The sequence below is a fragment of the Schistocerca gregaria genome, chromosome 2 (assembly GCF_023897955.1).
Source record: "Schistocerca gregaria isolate iqSchGreg1 chromosome 2, iqSchGreg1.2, whole genome shotgun sequence".
Lineage (NCBI taxonomy): Eukaryota > Metazoa > Arthropoda > Insecta > Orthoptera > Acrididae > Schistocerca > Schistocerca gregaria.
Window position 1 is genome coordinate 402940645 of NC_064921.1, and position 14743 is coordinate 402955387.

General features: G+C 39.9%; 1 protein-coding gene across 7 annotated transcripts in view; it reads left to right on the plus strand.

The window, feature by feature from the left end:
- The window catches only part of LOC126322600 (GTPase-activating protein skywalker), a 285752-nt gene that overhangs the window by 217298 nt on the left and 53711 nt on the right, over positions 1-14743 (plus strand). For all 7 annotated transcript variants that reach the window (XM_049994506.1, XM_049994490.1, XM_049994473.1 and 4 more), the window contains exons 5-7: positions 2371-2495; positions 12720-12827; positions 12991-13164. In XM_049994506.1, the coding sequence (XP_049850463.1) occupies positions 2371-2495; positions 12720-12827; positions 12991-13164 (407 nt within the window). The remainder of the gene's footprint in view (positions 1-2370; positions 2496-12719; positions 12828-12990; positions 13165-14743) is intronic.

Here is a 14743-nt window from a genome sequence, read left to right on the forward strand (position 1 = left end):
AAGTATGTTTATGTATGGTATTAGTTCCTTTGCAGGCTCATAATAACTTTATCATTTTCATTGCTAGCTTCAGACAATTTCTTGCTTAAAGTAAAATTGTTGCACTGAGAAAGAAAAATACACAATGAAAATAAACCACAGCAGTAAGGTTATTGGCTGCAAATATCATTGGATACAGAATTATGCTAATGAATATTTGATATAGCACAGCTATATGATAATGGTGAAAAGAGCAGAAGGATGACTAAAGAGTTCATTCTCCGATTTTTTGTTGGTATGGTAGATGTCCTGTAAACAATTATCTGTTAATTACCGTGGAAATTTCTGGATGGAATAGGCAACCACTCACCTATAGATGATAGTTGTGTGGTGCTTAGAAATGGCAACAGGAAACTATTTACACTAGCATTCAAGCTCTCGCTCTTTCTCTAGTAGAAGTACACTCATTCACAAACACAACCACAAAGACATCCAAACACACACGTTCATGGTACACCCTTAAAGAAACATTCCATGGCTTCCCAGGGTGTTTCTTTTCCCCTTAGATCACCTGACAGTCACGATATTCAGTGTACCTAGGGCGTCATTGAGCAGGGTGGTAAAGCCTAAGACACATCTCCACCCAGTTTCCTTGAATTGTGAGTGGTGATTGTACGGTCATGGATCAGTATGGCTCTCAGAGGCTTGAGGAGTCACTATTATCAAGGTGAAAGGACAAGCTTCATTGTCTCAAATGAAACTGTGTGTGTGTGTGTGTGTGTGTGTGTGTGTGTGTGTGTGTGTGTGTGTGTGTGTGTGTGTTGGGAGGTCCCTATATTTTTCTCAAGGGCCAATAAAGATCCATAGCTTTAGTGAGAAGTATACCTTCCCTTTCAAAATGACTGTCCACATTGACGCACCATATTTAGATATTTCATAGGGTTAACTTCTGCTTTGAGGACACATTCCATTCAATAAACTTTTCTGTTATTCCACAAGTGGACATTGGTGCTAATGAAGGAAGGCTAATGTCTGTGTTATCACTGGATGGAGCAGCTCTGGTGCCTATGGCACACTGGAAGTTGGGTCATAATTATTAGACATTGTGATGGCTTGGTTGTGAACTAGGTCACTTAGTTTGAACGAGGATTCACTGCAAAACCAGATTATCTTGAACTGTATAGAGCTATCAGAAAGGAAAGGTCAATTATTATATCAAGCATCCAGTAACTTTAAAGATGTGTAGGACCAGATGAAATCCATGTAGACTTCTATGATGATAGAAAGTGCCAGAATGCTGCACAGAGAGAAGGATCGCTTTATAAAGACAGAAATTCTTTGATTGTAGTAAGTACACTTTTGAGCCGCCAAATGATTACCTCGGAGGAAGGCATTGGCTAACTATCTCCACTAGGACCTTGCCTAGTACGGCAGTGTAGGTCTCTCACATCATTCCCCTATGCTCTGTCACGAAGTATGGGACATCATCTTCATCATCAATGATTACCTGAGTATTCTTTCTTTAAGGCAAGTGGAGAACAACTGCAAAGATAAACTTCGTTTGCAACAAATAAAACTATAAATATGTTAACACCCCATTTTCGTTTTCTCTGCTGTCAGATGTACAAGCAGTTCTAGGGTCTTCATATTAGTATTAGCATTCATGTGACCAACATTTCAAACATTATCAAACTCATCGTTTTTATGTGATGAATACGACTCTCATATGAATATTTCAGTTCTTCAGCATTGCTATGCCATGGTGATTTCAAGAATTATTCATTGTTTCTACTTGTTGTAAAATAATGTTTACTAATGCTACCAAATAATTTAACATCAGTTGTCATTACTCCAGTTGGTTTGAAACACAATACATATCTATGATTTGTGTATGCCATCCTGAGATAGACTATTTGCACCTTTCACATTTATTTATTACTCAGTATTTCACAAATATTTGCAAGTGCCGCTCTGTCTGTGTTCATACCTTGGATTTAGTTGTCGTTAAGATATTTGAGGATTCACTTGTTTGTTCTTTTATTTCTTATTGCAGGTAGAAGTATCAAGTTGAAAGTCATGTCAAATATTAAGTTCTGTGATCTCTTGGAAGAGTAAAACATTTAAGCTTCTTAAGTCATGTGTATGTCTTTTGTCTTAACTCACACTTCCATACTCCTGTGCCTTCCTCGTTAGCTATCATGCTGTGAAGATAATTTGTGCAAGCTACAAGTTTTTTACATTCTCATTATTGTATTGTCAGTTACTTTGTAATTATACACATTTAATCTTCACTGTGTGTTGTTTGTATGGTCCAAAATTGTCCAGTTGATGGACATTTCAAAGATTTCATCCCTTTCCTTGTTTGATTTTTTCCCATTTTTGTTTTTGCAGAAGAAGAGTGTTACAACTGCATAACCAGCCTTATTGCTTCAAAAAACAAGATGTTCATGACACAAACCAAACAGTTGTATGAAGTAACCTGGCGGACAGTCATGCAGATTACAAAAAAACATGTGGTAAGTTGAAAGCAAATTTATAAATATCAGATTTAAAAAAAATCTTGTATACACTTATGTCTCCTGCAGTGTACAGTTGTAAAATGTCCCTGATATTTTGTAAATGGTTAAATATGTGAAATAAAGACTTCATGCAAGTAATTTTAGACAAAGGGCTGAACTGGATGATTATCATTCATAATGTTTACAACCATAAATTTATTGAAGCGTCTTCATACTTTAATGGACTTTCATGTTTTTGATACCAACATTTCCTCCCCACCCCACCCTTATTTTAAAAAAAATAGTAGTGTAGTGATTTATTCAGCTTTGCAGTCTTCTTTCTCAAAAACTGGCCAAAAATGTGATAAATTTGAAAGTGAAGATTGCACAGTACAGCTAGATAACTGGGTTGCACTTTGTTGCCTTAATGTTCAGCATATTTACCAAACATTTTATGTTATTGTGCTCTCTAAATATTAACAAGCAGTATTTAATGATACTTTCCTTTTGATGTGAACATCAAATAGTCTTAAGTAAAAGAAAAAAATGTTGTTATTATAGAAATTCCATAAAGAAAGGCAAGCAGTCACCTGCAGCATGTTGGTGAGTGATACATGGAGACATATAATAGCACTAAATTTAACTCATTTTGTACCCAAAGTAATACCATTTGGGTTAAGGCTTGCCGTGTCTGTAGCGTTCCACTAGCTATGTATAACTCATGAGCACTTACTTTTCGGTGGCAGAGTTTAGATTTTAGGTCCTTGGGGTTTCCAAAGTTAATGTGGTCAACGCCACAAGTCTTCTGTAGCCATTAGCTCTGGGTGTATTTCAGTGCTTACTGTTAGGTTGGGGTGTGGAACATTAAGTGTGTGTGTGTCACAGAGACAAGGAAACTAGACATGGCTTGTGCTACACACCAGTAATGTGAGTGCTTGCCAAGACAAAACCTTCATTAGCTGCTGAGACATCTACCACACCTCAATTGTATCAGTCTTGCTCATTTACGTGAAACTCTTTCTAAGTTGACTTACATTGCCGTACTATTTCGTGGGACAAAAATGGAGTTCAGAAATAAAAAGTTTTTCCAAAAATTTCAATGAACCACCAGGGAACACGGACACCCACTGGCCTAAGAGAGCCAGAGTGTCAAGTTGTCCTGTTGTCCTGTTGTACAAGAAAATAATAGTTACAGAACATAATCTGTGTTACAGAGTACTGCAGGAGCCTTTAAATTTACCATAAGATTTGCAGTAGTACTCGCCAAATTGAAATGGTAACAGTGTATCAGGCAACACAGCTGTCGATCGCAACTACTCTTGGGAGGTGTCTTATAATAATGTAAAAAGCGCCTATTTATCATAAAGAAGTTACAACAAGCAGTGATGAAAGGTGTGTCTAAATTAAGGAGTAATGGACGTATGAAACACAATGAAGCTAGTAATGTGGATCTAGGGAGAACAGTCGCCTTCATACTCGAATTCAATTTGCTAGTATTCCTACGTAATGGTAAGATTTCTCCATGTTGCAGATGATCCTTACACTCCTAAAGTGTGGTACTGCTATTTTCCCCATACCTACTTAGCATCTCGTGGACAGACTACTCGAGGGAACTGTAAACTTGCAAATTAAGCTGAAACTGAATGTTGCTGACCTGCCTGTTGTTTAACTGCTTGAATGACAATCCAGAGTGGAGTAGAGACCTGTAATGTGTATGCCAAGGAATGGAAAATACAGGAAATCTTAATTACCAATTGACGCTATATGCAGAAATAAAGAAACTGTATTAAACAAAGCAGCAACTTGGGACACTTCCTTTACTGTCTCTTGGGAACAGTCCTAGAGATTCATATCCACTCTGAAAATTTATACCCACTAATCATTGAGCATGTGCTATCATTTCAGTTTTACTTTAATATCATTCTCAAACCCAGAACCTCTCACAGAAGAACCCTAAAAGTGCCCCACTTGTCACAGGATGCTTCCCGGGACTGGATCAGACTCTGAATGTGGCTCTCCAGCAGGGATATGACTTCCTAAAATCCTGCCCCGAAATGAGATCCATCCTTCATGAAATCCTCCCCACTCCACCAAGAGTGTCTTTCCGCCGTCCACCTAACCTTCGTAACCTCTTAGTTCATCCCTATGAAATCCCCAAACCACCTTCCCTACCCTCTGGCTCCTACCCTTGTAACCGCCCCCGGTGTAAAACCTGTCCTATGCACCCTCCCACCACCACCACCTACTCCAGTCTTGTAACTCTGAAGGTGTACACGATCAAAGGAAGAGCCACGTGTGAAAGCACCCACGTGATTTACCAACTGACCTGCCTACACAGTGACGCTTTCTATGTGGGAATGACCAGCAACAAACTGTCCATTCGCATGAATGGACACAGGCAGACAGTGTTTGTTGGTAATGAGGATCACCCTGTGGCTAAACATGCCTTGGTGCCCGGCCAGCACATCTTGGCACAGTGTTACATCGTCCGGGTTATCTATATACTTCCCACCAACACCAACCTATCCGAACTCCGGAGATGGGAACTCGCCCTTCAGTATATCCTCTCTTCTCGATATCCGCCATGCCTCAAACTCCGCTAATTTCAAGTTGCCGCCGCTCATACCTCACCTGTCTTTCAACAACTTCTTTGCCTCTGTACTTTCACCTCGACTGACATCTCTGCCCGAACTCTTTGCCTTTACAAATGTCTGCTTGTGTCTGTGTATGTGCAGATGGATGTGTGTGTGTGTGTGTGTGTGTGTGTGTGTGTGTGTGTGTGTGTGTGTGTGTGTGTGTGTGTGTGTGTGTACCTGTCCTTTTCCCCCCCTAAGGTAAGTCTTTCCACTCCCGGGATTGGAATGACTCCTTACCCTCTCCCTTAAAACCCACATCCTTTCGTCTTTCCCTCTCCTTCCCTCTTTCCTGAAGAAGCAACCGTCGGTTGCGAAAACTAGAAATTCTGTGTGTGTGTTTGTGTGTTATATTTATTGTGCCTATCTACCGGCACGTTCCCACTTGGTAAGTCTTGGAATCTTTGTTTTTAATTATTCATATAATTTTGGAATGCATCCCTGTTGGTTTTTGAACATTTATAGCACATTCTATCTTGATTCTGAACAAATCGTAAGTCAATTTTCTAATGTGTGCATAGTGTACATGATATCTCTGCTAGGGCCATCCCCGTCACATCTAGAAACAAAAGGGGATGGGGCTATACGAGCTGAGCTGAACAAACCTGAATGAGTGAATGCCAATTACAGTTTGTTTATGTGGTTGACTGAGTGTGCGAATGGTCAGTGTTGTTATAATTATTAGTGAAATGCATAAATTCAGACTATCAGAGTGGAAATAAATGACTTAACAGGAATAACAGATGAGAAAGGTAATATATAACCTTCTCAGTGTATCCCAGGAAAAAAAAAATTGACAGAAAATGTTTGTTAGATTGCAACACTACTAAGGGCCAGTTGTACAGTCCCCAGTTAGCAGCCACTTAATTTCTGTTCTTGGAGTAGAGTGGAAAACTTGTTGTTGGAGCTTGTAATAATGCCAAAATGGAGAATAAATGCGAGATAACTGAATTGATGATTCTGACAGGGTTAGTGCAGTTAACTGGAGAATAAGTTATGACAATGGCAGAAATAGTTACAGAATTCGTGATGACAAGATTGTTTGTTAGAACAAGGAAGAAGAAGAAACAGGGACATCACACAAATTATATAAAAGAATATGACAATTCCAAATTTGTATTAAAAAAAAAATTAACTCATGCCTGAGAAACTGGAGCATATGAACGAAATGTGAAACTATTTGCTAACATAAAACTTTTTGCTTGTAGTAGGCATAATAGGCTGATGATATTGATACTTTGTGAATTATATTCTGTCATGTTATCTATGTAAATGAGGTAGATAAAAATGATTATTTGTACGTCTGTCAAGACTTTCAGGTTTTGAGACTCTATTTTCTCAATCAGAGTCTCCAGAGAGGTATCCTTAAGGAGTTTTGGGACCTGAAGCAGCATCCCCCCCCCCCTCCAGTCTCCTCAAAGAGAGCCATCTGCACGAGCTGCTCCTGCTACAAGGTGATCTTGGCCAGTAGATAGCCTTGCAGGATAACCGCCATCCTAAAAACGGAGACTGCAGTACTATAGGTCTGTTTCGTATTTCTTGCTTCAGCTTTTTCTGGATGCACTTATCCTGAGAAGTGGGAGTTTTAGATTCCACCCTTGTTCTATTACTGCCTTCCATTGATGTGGAAGGGGATTGTGGGAGGTCTTGGGCTCAAGCCCTTTTGGTTCCCTCCACTTTTGTTTAGGAAGCCACTCTTTTCCTTCCTTTAGCTTTTGTTCTCTAAGAAGTTTCCTCCTCTGAGCACCTGGTAAGTTTTTGGTCTTAATCTGATCCAGTTTCTCAGTAACCATTACCACTTCTGGAACAGGCTGTTCCTCTATTCAGCTGAGGGGATGTATTCCATCAGTTCCAACCCCCATGTTTGGATGTCTGAGATCTCAATTTGCCCCTCAGTATTGCTGTCTTTATTAGTGTCCATTTTGGTCCCACGAGAGTTGGGGAGCTAATGGGCCCATATCATGGAAACCCCAAGTAGTACAAGGCTAATCACTCAGGGAGGTCGCCTGGTATCCCTGAGGTTCTATTCACGATATATCTCCCCATATGCTACGCACCCCTTGGCACAGATCTCATCACATCTTGGGTTGGGTATTGAAGAGTTGAGAAAGGACAAGGAATGGATGTGGGATGACAGGTTGGTGTGAGCCACACTTAGTCTGGTCTATCGGCCAAGACCTTACTGACCGAAGGTTCCCACAGATGGCATAGCTCTCAGCTTCATGTGAACACACAAGCCTCTCCACCCGCACGGACAGTGCTACTTCAAGGTGGTGTCCCCCAGAGAGGTCTACCTACCTTAGTGTACTTAAATCTGTTTGCATTTTTGCATAGCAGAAAAGAAAGTAGAGGTGATTATTCAGGTTCCTGCGTTGTACTACTTGATGAAATAGTTCACGGTTGAATGGCCACATGTTAGTGTCCAGTGGTCACAATATTTAGGCTGGTGCTATGATGCCATCACCTGGTGTGCTGATGAATTGGCCACTTGGTGCTTATGTATTGCTATCATCTCTTCCCCCGCTACCTCCAATCTCACATTCTACCTGCCGTCTGCACCTGACATCTCCTTAATCAGGCTAATTCTGGATTCCCAGATCTCACTAAGGATGTATCACAGTTGATTAGCAGTGCCCTTTCTCAAATATAGATAGGTTTTTTAATGGCACATTCCCAAAAGTTAGAAGACTACCTCAGAATCTTAGTATCATTGTATCCATTATGTGGACTGCCGAATGGTAATGCTTAGCAACTGCCTACTTGTTAAGCTGCTGCAATCCATTGCACTGTTGATGTTATCTGCAACAATCTTAGCCAGTACACACCGTCTGATGTACATGTGTGCTGCAACATTGGCAAGGCTTTTGATGGACCCTAGATTTCTTTAGTCGATGGTTGAGTTTAACATTACCAAGCAATGCCAGTATATCTACTGGTGGGTGGAAGACCATCTTCACTTCTTGTGTCTGGAGAATACATACCATCTTTCTGTATAATGTACCCCAAAAGGAAAAAAATGCAATGGCCACAACTAGGGTTTCTTGTAAAGCCATTCCAGTAAAAAGACAGAGAATGTCAAAAGGCACAGGGAAGTCAGTATCCTTAAACTCAAAAGTTGTTAAGGTGTCCCGAAAAATCCATGTACTTGCGAATGTGGTGTGAACACTTCATGGTGTAAGGGGTACACTAATTCTTCAGGTACTTAGTGAATGCGTAAATGGGGCACCAATGATGCTAACAGTGGGGCACAAAGGCGCCCTATCTTAGCGAATTTTCAGCAGTCCTTAAAGTCTTGGTGGAGCTGATGCAGTCGGTCGTAGCTTCTTAACAACCTCCTCTGGCAAGCTGAATTCTTTGAGGAGCACCTTGGTCTGCCTCTCCACCCTCGTGGTAAAATAAATATCAGTCTTTCAGTACACACTGTCTACTTGAAGTCGTGGTGAGATAGGACCACAATTGTGTTGCATTTATATACTGGTAAGACAGCCATACCTGGATGTTCTCTTAGATTCCGTATGGTGCCTTCTACCATCTAGACCGAGTGAGGTGGCACAGTGGCTAATGCACTGGACTCACATTCGTCTGTCCATTGTGATTTAGGTTTTCTGTTTTTCCCTTAATCGCTTTAGGCAAATGCTGGGATGGTTCCTTTGATAGGGCAAGACTGATTTCTTTCCCTCTCTTTCCTTAATCTGACCTCGTTGTTGATGGGACTTTAAACGCTAATCACCTTCTCCTCCCCCTCGTGTACCTGCTAGAGATGTTCTTTTTAATAGTTCTTGTTTGTGTGAGAGCATGATAGGTTTCATGACATACGTGTTCAGGTTGAAGTGTTGCAGCTGCCTGTTGTTCCACTGTCTTGATTAAGCCTGTGATAGGAGTGGATTTAGGAGTGGGTGCAAAATTGAGTTCTTTCTTAAGAACCAAAATCCCATCCTCATCCAGTTGGCTTGGTTCTGAGGTTGGTGATAGTCTTGCATGGAGCACCTGAAGGTTGTATGTCTGATACATGTTCTTTCATCTTCCTGTATGTGATGGTATAAAGAAGTGCGGACAGCACGTCGAGCCACTGCTTGCACCGGAAGAGTAAGCACACTGACTTACACCCGCAAGCAGGCACCTGCCACCACCAGGTCCAGAGAAATGGTGTTCTCGAAGCATTGAAAATGTAAGCATGAACCAAGAACTTGAACATCTGAGGATGGTGTTCTGCAAGATCAGCTGCAGGAGGTAGCAAATTCAGAGTCTTCTACATCTTATATCCACTGCACAAAAAGCAGAAACAGAAGAGGGACTTCACGAAGATGCTGCCTCTGCATTTATTCCTTTTTGCAGCCCATTATCTGGAACGGTAGGACATATTACCTGGAAAAACCAAGTGTAGATGGACCTCCATCCACCAGCTAAAACACAGGCACTGCTTTGTAGTATCAAAAATGACATCGGATTACGGAAATCCGGGGTACATAAGACATCTTGCCAGTGTGGCAATATGAATATAGGTCAACCAGTGCATATTGTCAAAGATCATTGCTGAGAACACCAAACCAAAGTGAAGCAGCCAAATAAGTTAGCAGTTGTGGAGCATTGCCTGTTGGAAGTACATGGAATGGGTTATAACAACACAGAGGTTTTGACACAGGTGTCTAACTTCTGGGCATTTGTCATTAAAGACTTTGTCAAGATTCAAAGAAGAGAAACACCAATCATTTTTTTTTTATAATGGCTACGTCCTTAGTAAGGCCTAGAAACCTGGAATTAGTCTGATTAAACAACAAACTGACTTCATGGGCAAGTGGAGAGGCAGCAGAAGTGCTGCCAGCCCATGTATCTGGCACAAGAACAGAGCAGTGTGTCAGTAGGAAGAATGGTGGTAGAACATCAAATCGGAGGGAGGGGGCATGCAAATGGTTATGCCAAAACCTGTTGTCATTCCTCCCTCCAGCCGTTGAGTTGAGCTGTAGCAGCATTACTTAATGATTTATTTCATGGGTTCGCAGAGAGCCAGAATCAACTGCACGTCTGTGTGTGTGTGTGTGTGTGTGTGTGTGTGTGTGTGTGTGTGTGTGTGTGTGTGTGTGTGTGTGTGGAGAGAGAGAGTGAGTGATTGGAATGATTTTCTTATAAGAATGTTTCTTATAAGAATGTTATTGTAATGCTCCTAATAAACTTACCTTTGAGTGCCCAAAACCAAGAATTTTTGGTTTCAGGAATGGTCACGGTGGGTGGAAAGATTTAGAAAAAGGATTAATCCATTGATGTTGAGCTTAGTGCAATTTCAACAAAGTTGTGGGACTGAATGTGATGATATAGAAAGGGTTTATGTAGATGGCTCTGAAGAGAGGTGTCAGATGATTATGTGTGAACCAAAGTGCAGTAACAGTAATTATAGACAGATCAGTTGTCATTGCAGAGAAAATCAATCACAGCAGGAACTTGTTGTTGAAAAGTTCATCCCCACTGATTTTTGGAGTATCAGTTGCCTCATCTATTAATGAACTTACAGGGAAAGTCTAAAAAACCGTGATGAATATGGTGACATACTGATGAAGAATACAAAATCTGTGTCATATTTGTAACTTCAGTTGACTATCCTGAAAGAAATGTTAGCAGTATGTGACTCTGTGTAAGCATATTTTCGCACATGTAATGGACACACTGTGTCCAACCAAAACTGAAGATTTAGAAATGCCCGTCACATAACCCAAGTTAGCCTTGTCATTCTTTCATGTTGCATGGTAATGTAAACTGTAAAACTTACAAGTATTTGACTGTTTAAAATAGGACCATATAGAGTTAGTTAACTACCCTATCTTAATCTTTTCTCTTTACATAATATAGTGCCTGCCAATAGGAAGATACCTGCTGGATTAAAGTCTTCTGAGAAATAATACATTGTATGTGTTACAAATAATACCTGTAGTTCTAGTGTAAGCTACTGCGTGTTTTGATATATGAGGCAGTGGCTGAGCTCTGTATCATGCTTCACAATGTATCATGATGTTTTTGTATAGTCAATCATAGAATCTCATAACAGATGGTCCTGTTATAGGAAAGACATTCAAATGAAAGGTTTTGCTTAAAGAACATCACTAGGTGTTACTTAAAGGAATTAAAAAGTCATTATGCTGTATGTATGTCAACTATCATGAGTCCTGTTAAGAGGTATTAATTCATGTTATAACAAGAACAGTTTTACAGTTTGGGTTATGATAGGCATTTTTAAATCCTTAGTTTTGGTTGGACACAGTGTGTCCTTCACATATGCAATAATATGCTTATACAGAGTCTCATACATCTAACATTTCTCTCAGGATAGTCAACTGAAGTTACAAGTATAACACAGATTTTGTGTTCTTCATCAGTATGTCACTATATTCATCACAATTTTAGACTTTTTTTTCCAAGTTCATTAATAGATAAGGCAACTGATACTCCAAAAGTTGGTGGGGATGAACCTTACAAGTAGTTCCTGCTGTAATTTTCCTAATGTCACACATGTGATTGTCATACATGTGATTGTCACATTATGACAGTTCACCTTTCCATTTAAATGGAATGTCGCCTCATCACTAAACACTAAGTGTGGAAGAAAACTGTCATCCTCCATATTACCATGAACAGAATTACAGAACTCCACACATGGTTGTTTTTACCCTCACAAAGAGCTCGCAGTAGCTGAATTTTGTATGGTCTTCTGTAAACGCTGGTGCAACACACGTCAGACAGATGTCAGGGGCATGTTGAGCTGCACGGCAAACAGATTTCTGCAGACTCTTTGTGAAAATATGGTAGATGCGTTCGACATCTGTGTCAGACACTCGAGGATGGACTGGCAATTTGTTTTCACACAAACAACCTGTTTCTTGAAATTGCTCATACCATCGCTAATACTCTGTGCTGTATGAGGATTCACACCATACCTAGTATGAAAGTCACGCTGAACTGTTATTAGTGACCTGCACTGCGCAAAATGTAGAACATAAAACACTTTCTGTTGTCCCAACACCGTTTTTACTAGAATTGAAGCAGACACAGATTGCTGCTAACTAGCGGGAACTATGCAAAACTCGAGAGTTTACTCTTTCCAACAGTACGTTGTTCATGCACATATCTCAAATAACATAATAGTTATGATTTCTTTAAATTGGATGATTGCTTTTGGTACGCCCTGTATATGCTCCACTGTACGCTTAATTGATCTTGACTGCAGTAGACAGTGTACCTCCACACCATTTCCTGAGATCTGACAGCATGATAACGATTAATGAAAGTTAGTAAGCATTGGTATTCATAAAGATCAAAGATAATAATTTCCTGAATATCTTCCGGGGGGGGGGGAGTCCGTAGCCCTAAAATAATTTTTCTGTTAAAGGACTGTATACTTGAATACCTGTTACAAGTGATTTTGTGTTTGCTGTTATATAATATCAAAATTTGGTCTGTGTAAGATGCTTTTCATATGCTTCATGGTTTCAGTAAGTAACTGGAGTAGTTGTCATGTGCATTTTGTCATATTTTGAAATAATTGCTTTTATAGTGTGTTCTTTTCTAGTTGTAACAATACTGGCACTAATAATACAAGTAATACATATTTCGTGCTTGACAGAAAAGTGCTGCTGTTCATCTTGCTCGACACTGCCCTGATGCACAATCTGAACGCATATATTCAAATTGGTTGTGGTGGATACTGCAGGGGATTCCATTCAACCACTTGGTAACTTGATTAACTGTTTAATGCTCTTTATTGAACTAAATGTCATTATTGAATTAGAAACTGCAATTAAAAATATTACTCTCAAACACTCTTGCAATAGTTATCAGGTTGTAAACTGATTATCTTCCATGTATATATGTACTTTTTTTTAATTTAATTTTAGGTGCGTGTAATGGATTGTTTCTTAAATGAAGGTATTAAAGTGCTGTACCGTGTGGCAATGGCTCTTCTGCTGCTTTTCTACAAATACTCTGCTCCTCAAAACTCTGAGTGGATGAATCAGATACTGAAGCATGGAATTGAAACAGCATTTATGAATTTCTGCAAGCACATACCGGTACAGTAATTTTTCTTGTATCTGAAGGATTCTTTGCTTTCCTTTTGATCATCATCTTTCAGTAGTAAATTTCTGATAAGAGGTAGCATTTGATGAGCAAAATGTCTTTAAGTTAAAAGATCAAGGGAAGCAAGTGTTTATTCCTCAGTTGAACTGTTCCTAAAATAACTTGTTGGATTGACAGTTGCTTTCTTTCGGAGTATAGCATTAAAAGTGAAATATAAGGTATTTGGAAATTCTGATTACAACCTTCTAGGACTTAAAGAGGGGAGTGAGTACATAATATTTTGAAAAGGAACCCAAGTCTGGAAACATACTGTATCTGTGTGCTGCAGCTGTTTGAAAACATGTTTGCTGGGTGGTCGCGGTTGGCATGGCGGAGGGAGGAGGTTGTTCACATCAGATTGGCTGGTGTTGGTTGACATCTATCCTCCCTCTCTGACCTAGTTTGAGCCTCATTGACGCATCTGTGAGTGTTACAGTGTTCAGTACACATTTCCAGAATACACTGAAATGATCTTTCTGAATGGCGAAGCTCACGGTAATGGGAGAGCTGCTCATTACCTTTATCAATATCGTTCTCCACAACATTCACCTCCATTGCGTACACTTTTCACCACAGTTTCACAACGGCTTCAAGAAAGGGTACCTTCAGTGCCAGCAGGCACGATTGTATTGCTCCAAGGAGACGCTGTACACTTGAATTATAAGAGGCAATACTGCATCTCATTGAAGAGAACCCATCAACAAGTCCATGAGCAATTTCTTGGGCTATTAATGAGTGGAATTGTAAAACAAGCGATGTACTGAATCACGCCTAATCAGTTACTCCTAAAAGTGGTCACATTACCAGCATGTTTTCACATGCTTGTAGCACAGAAACTGTATGTTCCTGAACATAGATTCCAATTCAGAATATTAGCTATTCATTCCTCTATACAAGTCCTTTAAGCTTGTAACAGGAATTCTGAACATCCTGTGTTCAAAACTAAGTAATTCATTGTAACAGTGATAGGAATCAAACCATTTAATTTTGGGCGTGCAGCCGTGCAAATAAAATTTCTTCCACTGATATTTCAACAGCATATCATCCAGCCATCCTCAGAGCGACTCACAAGACTGACAACAAGGTGCCAAGCGCAGTCTTACATGCTCCACCAGGGCAGTGTGCACCTGCGAGTCACAGGCGCTGGTCAGCAGCAAAGAGATACACTTACACAAGTGCTGCCTGTGGCGAAGACGTACAGACATTTGATTTGCTTATCAATGAATGTTCAATGGAGATGACACAATGATGACTTCATGCAGTTTAATTATCCTAAGAGCTGGATTCCATGCTTTGACCAAATTAAAACCATTATCTCTCTTTATTAAATTTTTAGCTAATCTAATCTCTCTAGTTTCCTTGAGATTGAATTAGCTAATAAGTTAATAAATAGAGATAACAGTTTTAATTTGAACAAAGCGTGGAATCCAGCTCTTGCGGTAACTAAACTACAGAGTAGTCATCATGGTGTGATCACTGCTGAACATTCATCGATAAGCAAATCGAATGTCTGTACGCCTTCACCACAGGTGG